The sequence below is a fragment of the Equus quagga genome, unplaced genomic scaffold (assembly GCF_021613505.1).
Source record: "Equus quagga isolate Etosha38 unplaced genomic scaffold, UCLA_HA_Equagga_1.0 HiC_scaffold_9794_RagTag, whole genome shotgun sequence".
NCBI lineage: Eukaryota > Metazoa > Chordata > Mammalia > Perissodactyla > Equidae > Equus > Equus quagga.
This window is the reverse complement of record NW_025795073.1, coordinates 7,158-13,336: the sequence shown is the minus strand read 5'-3', so window position 1 is coordinate 13,336 and position 6,179 is coordinate 7,158. Positions and strand designations below refer to the sequence as shown.

Genomic DNA, 6,179 nt, shown 5'->3' with positions numbered 1-6,179 from the left:
TTCAGGCCTGAAACATGCAGCCTCTGCCAGCTGGCACCTGCAGAGACACCCTCCTGGGTGATACTACTTCTCTTCACATAGCAGACCACAGGCAGGATCAGCCCCTCTCACAAAACTCACTCATCTCTTTCCAGTGCACAGATCCAAAGCTTCCATTCACAGTGACTTCCATGGCTGGATCTTCCCCAACTCCCACATCCTAACAAGCCTGGGGGATGTTACAACCAGTCTTGGAGTCAGGGTATTCTCTGCCTTAAACATCAGGAAGGCCTGAGTCTGACATCATTAAGATGAAAGGTTTTGGAGATATTTTTAGAAAAAATTATCTTTGGGGAGGGAAATGGAATTAAATCTGAGAACCTTGAGCCATGGATAATGATGATAGTGGAGGAAAGGTTACCAGATGGGGAATTGAATCTGAGGTTTCGCATGCGTGTATAAACCAAATCACACATTAAGAAATAGCATCAACGTTAATGTTAAAATTAGATTCTGGGAACTGCTATAAACAAAAACAGATCATAAAACATAATTGTGTTCATAGTGTAGGTATTCATTGTCCATGCTTACTGGCCATGCCAAATATCCCACAGTATAGTATTAATTATGCATTTTGATGATGTGTCACCTTAGTTTTTATATACTTGATTCATGGACAAAAGTAAAATATTCTCCTTTGTACTAAGTCTCTTAGCATGCTACTCTCTGAGCAGGGTCTGTTGCTTTCACTCACATATACTCTCTTTCTCTTTCTCTCACATATACACACACACAAGCAAACTGGATCCAATTTGTGGTTCTTTTATGCCCTGAGTCTTGATTGTTTTAGAAATAAGGAAGTTGGCTCAAACCGTATCTTTACTCTCTTTTAGCTTTTGTATTCTATTATTGTCTACTCTAAGACAAGACCTTGGAGTTAGAAAATTTTAATTACTTAAAGAGATTAGAGACAATGAAAGTGATTTACTCTTTTTAATACTCTGTGGAGACCAATCTAAATTTTTCTGTAAAATGAAATTCTCTGGTTCATATTTAGATTGAAAAGTAATTTTTTATTTCTTAGGCAACTTTCAGATCGTTGGATCACATTCTTTGCTATTTGAGTCCCTCACTGTATTTTTTTTTAATTTTTCTTTTTTGAAGAAGATCAGCTAACTTCCACTGCCAATCCTCCTATTTTTGCTGAGGAAAGTTGGCCCTGAGCTAACATCTGTGCTCATCTTCCTCTATTCTATATGTGGGACCCTTGACACAGCATGGCTTGATAAGCATTGTGTACACCTGCACCTGGAATCCGTAACAGGGAACCCCAGGCCACCAGAGCAGAGCATGCAAACTTAACTGCTGCACCACCAGCCTGGCCCTTCCACACAGTATTTTTAAAGGGATGATTGGCAGCTGATTTGATACTATCAGTAAGTGGTATACAAATTCTACAATGTGTCTAAGCAGAAAAAGAAAGATTGCTGGCCAAGATAAAATTGTTGCCTGTATGCATGGATATTTTAATATCCAACCAGTTACTGCCAGGTTCTATAAACACAATTTTAGATGTAAAATCTTAAATTCAGCCTCTTGGTATGTGTCAGAGCTGTGGTTGTCACAAGACAATCTTTCACATGTTAAAGAAGGCATAAGTAGTTAATTTTTATCAACTTTGTTGAGAATTAATATTTCATATCCAGGTAGGGTTTATTAAGTATCCAGGCATTTATTTTTCTCCTCCTAAATTGAGGAAGTGTGATAAATTTAAGTTACCATAAAGTTGATTTTTATTTCCACCTCTGAAATTTTGCTTATTTATCTAGAAAATTATTTATAATGTACATTCATCTTTGATGAACACCTAGAAAAATCTCTCTATTGCTCTAATTATTTTCTCTTCCAGCTAAAGGGAGATTTATTCCTTCTTGATGCCTCAGAAACTTTACATTTGACTGTTGTGGAACCAAAAATTCTAGGTATAGTTATGATTTTGGTGGCTGATACATTTTACAGAAATATACTTCTTCAGTAATTCTGTCACTGAAATCGGAAGGGATATGTTACAATATAATAATAATGGTAACAATAAACTCATGCCTCAACACCCCTGAAAATATCCAAATGATGCACGTTTACATTCATCAAGAATAAAATGTGGGCTGACCAGGTGGCACAGTGGTTAAGTGTGCACGTTCCACTTTGGTGGCCCCGGGTTCACTGGTTCAGATCCCGGGTGCAGGCATGGCACCACTTGGCAAGCCATGCTGTGGCAGGAGTCCAACATATAAAGTGGAGCAAGGTGGGCACAGATGTTAGCTCAGGGCCAGCCTTCCTCAGCAACAAAAAAGAGGAGAATTAGCGGCAGATGTTAGCTCAGGGCTAATCGTCCTCAAAAAATATAAAAAGAATAAAATGTATGAGAACTGTTTGCATTTAGTTTAAGGGAGTTTTGATACTTCTTATGTGTAAATTCAGGAATTTTTTCCCATTTGGAGTTGTCTTTACTCGTAAATGTGAAGGATCAATAATGTGGTGGAAAAAATGCTAAGGTATGAAAAAAAAACTGCATAGCAATGAATTCCTAGGATATTGTAACATTTTCATAAGTTCAGAATGCCACCCTATCACAGAAACTCTGTTAACCTTTTGGCTGAACAATTTAAGAGAAATTTAGGCCACACTGGGATAATAACAGCTAGTATTAAGACATAAAATTTTAGCCCACTCCATGATGTCAACTAGAAAGACTACCATGATGATAAACCCAAAGGCCTGCTTGTAGAATAAAATTTATGGTGGTCCTCATTCAATATTTATCACCCTGAATTATCCTGTGAGAACAAAGAGACCAAACTGGGTAAAGTAACCCATGGCTAAAACATGAACTTCTTTGGCAGCTCTTCTGACCATAGCTCAGTGGACTCTGACCCTCAAGTTAAGTTAGTAGTACTAGCTAGTAATCCTTGATATTCCAAACATTCACAAAGCTATTTAATAACAGCAGCCAAAAAGATTAAATTTGTCTAGCTTTATTTGCTCCATGTCTATTTCCTATCAATTTATGAAATCACAAATGTATGTGTATGTACGACCTTAACATTGTAATTATCTTAATGACTGAGAACAATTTAAATCCAATCAAGCTATGAATATTGATTACAAGGCAATATAGAGAGGAAGGCACAGTTACCAACCTCAGGAAATACTCCGTCTAAAGTGGTAATATTATAGAAGGTATATAGAAGATGCTTCAAAATAAAAATGGGACAAACTCTAAATGTGGTACTGCATGAGCTGTTACATTTACCTCTCACATTAATCCTAGAGGGATATAGACCTATGTTAACCTTTCATAGATGATGAAACTGAGTTTGTCTATAAATTAATCTGTCCAATGTCACATAGACCATTAATATTGAAACCAGGATTCAACATGATTCTGAAGTCTGTGTTCTTTTTTATCCCACGCTGCTTCTGACATACTATTCATGGTGAGCTCTCCCTAAGTATCAGATTATTAATTAACCCATCGACATTTTGCCTCTGGGGCCCTAGGAGCTACCATGTGACATGGGCATGGAGGCCATTCTCCAGAACGCCACTGACTTCATCATCTTGGGTCTCATCACCCAACCCACGTTCCCTGAGCTTATCTTTGCAGTGGTCTTCTCCATCTTTTTGGTGGCTGTAACGGCCAATGTGGTCAGGATGCTGCTCATCCACATGGACTCTCACCTCCACACGCCCATGTACTTCTTGCTCAGCCAGCTGTCCATCATGGACACAGTCTACATCTGTATCACTGTCCCCAAGATGCTGCAAGACCTTCTGTCCAAAGAAAAGACTATCTCTTTTCTGGGTTGTGCTCTTCAAATATTCCTCTACCTGACCCTGATGGGAGGGGAACTTTTCCTGCTAGGCCTCATGGCCTATGACCGGTATGTGGCTGTATGTAACCCAGTCCGCTATCCTCTCCTTATGAACCACAGAATTTTCTTGTTCATGGTGGTGAGCTCCTGGATTGGTGGCTCCTTGGATGGATTCATGCTGACCCCCTTCACCATGAGATTCCCCTACTGTGGGTCCAGAAAGATCAATCACTTTTTCTGTGAGATGCCAGCAGTGCTGAAGCTGTCATGTGTCGACACGTCACTCTATGAGACCCTGATGTATGCCTGCTGTGTAGTGATGCTACTCATCCCTATATCCACCATCTTTGTCTCATATACCCGCATCCTGCTCACTGTCCATTGGATGAACTCTACGGAGGGCCAGCATAAAGCCTTTGCCACCTGTTCCTCCCATATTATGGTAGTGAGCATTTTCTATGGAGCAGCCTTCTACACCAATGTGCTGCCCCATTCCTACCACACACAGGAGAAAGACAAGGTTGTGTCCGCCTTCTACACCATCCTCACCCCCATGCTCAACCCACTCATCTACAGCTTGAGGAATAAAGATGTAGCCACAGCTGTAAGGAAAGTGCTGAGGAGATGCACTTCCTCCAAGAGATTCAGAGTGGGAGATGTGTCCGGGAAATACTAAAGGAGGCAGGGCCCAAACATCCCGGGTACTGTGGCCAATGTCACACCGTCATTCCAGAATATGCATTCTTGGTTCTGAAAAATATCCAGTGTCACTTTAACAATCCTGAATTATCAACAGCCAAAATCATCCCATTGCAAGCATCATTTATAAACTATAGCAAAAGGTAGCAAGCATCTCAGAATTGGCCAACTTGCTTGTCTGGATTCACCAAAAAACATTTCCCAGGGAGCATTCTCTTCAAGTAACACTAAATCAGGCAGGCCAAACATCTCTTTGAAGAGTTCTGAATCAATGTTTTTATATGTTACATGTGTTCATGTGTCTTTTGTGTTTGTACTGCTGACCAACTTTTGAAGGGGAAGGAGGTGAAAGGTGTCAATAGGCACATGTGTGTGGGGATGGATTGTAATTAGTCTTTGGGTGGTGAACATGATGTAATCTACACAGGAATCAAAATATAATGATGTACACCTGAAATTTATGTAACCTTATAAACCAATGTTAGAGCAATAAAAATAAAGAAATTTCAAGTAGCAGTCACTATGTCCTTGATAATTTAATGTCAAACAGTCAGTACAAATTAAATATTTTCTAATGATAATAATGTAGCAGCTTTACTTAGGAAACTTTTATACAGACAATTCAGTTGTATTTTGGTTTCTGTATTCTTAGTCACCTTTTATGAATGTTTGTGTTCTCTAACCACTATGGGTAATTATTATGGCTTTTTCCCCATAGTGTCTAATATGTGCCTGGAAATCAATAAACATTTATGGATCGATTAAAAATTGATTTCTATCACTAAGGTAGTAACATTGCTATAATCTTTCTAACATTTTATCCATGCCTTAATAATATGGCATAGATAAACATGGAATAAACAAATCAAGACGTTACATTAGCTAACACAGCTGTCTTGGTCAATGCTCCCATTCTCAATCTCTCCAACTGGTATACTGGTAGACAAATATTTCTTCTTTTAATTAGCTTTTGGTTAAGTGTGGTGTTTTGATAGATGTGGGTCTTCAATAGAACATTAACTAAACAAAGAGCACACTTACTGAGCTTCTTCTATCCATTTATCCAATTTTAACTTTCAAATGAATGTAAGATCATAAAATATGACAAATTAAAAAGTTTTGATTCAGCTGGTGTTTATTTTCTCTATCAATAGAAGGCTTACGAAATGTTGGACACATTTTTCGGTGGTTTCATAGTTGGCAAAGTGTAAGAAAAGATTACTCAGCCCTATGTTATTTTAGTTTCCGCATAGAGGGAAAAATGTTTCCTCCATAGATGTTGATGTAAGTTAAACATATTCTCATCAATATCTTTTCACAAGATTAGTTTTGACTTGGAAGTTTCCTAATAAATTCATCTTATCCTGAAATCAACCAAACAGAAAAGAGATGGAAGAATGACTTGGATAGATAAATCTCTTCAAGTGGAGAAACCGACCGGGATTCATTTACAACATATCCTCAATGTTATTTTAACTCAGTTCCATTTCCTTTTAATTCTCTTGAGACTCTGCTTTCTGTTTCCTGCCTTTGTTATCATCTCTACTGGTCTTTCCCTCCAAAAAATCTTTCACATCATAATTCTCATTTCCCCTCTATTTGTGCCTTCCTTCCCATTTCCTCAGA

General features: G+C 38.4%; 1 protein-coding gene across 1 annotated transcript; it reads left to right on the top strand.

Moving 5' to 3' along the window:
- The first annotated feature begins 3,555 nt into the window (after positions 1-3,555).
- On the top strand, positions 3,556-4,530 carry LOC124232660 (olfactory receptor 2T2-like). The gene has a single exon (XM_046649602.1). It carries the CDS (start codon positions 3,556-3,558, stop codon positions 4,528-4,530), a length of 975 nt encoding a protein of 324 aa, XP_046505558.1.
- The last annotated feature ends 1,649 nt before the right edge of the window (positions 4,531-6,179 follow it).

Excerpts from the sequence above, each read along its gene's own strand:
- LOC124232660 (XM_046649602.1), top strand. The coding sequence starts at position 3,556 with ATGGGCATGGAGGCCATTCTCCAGAACGCCACTGACTTCATCATCTTG.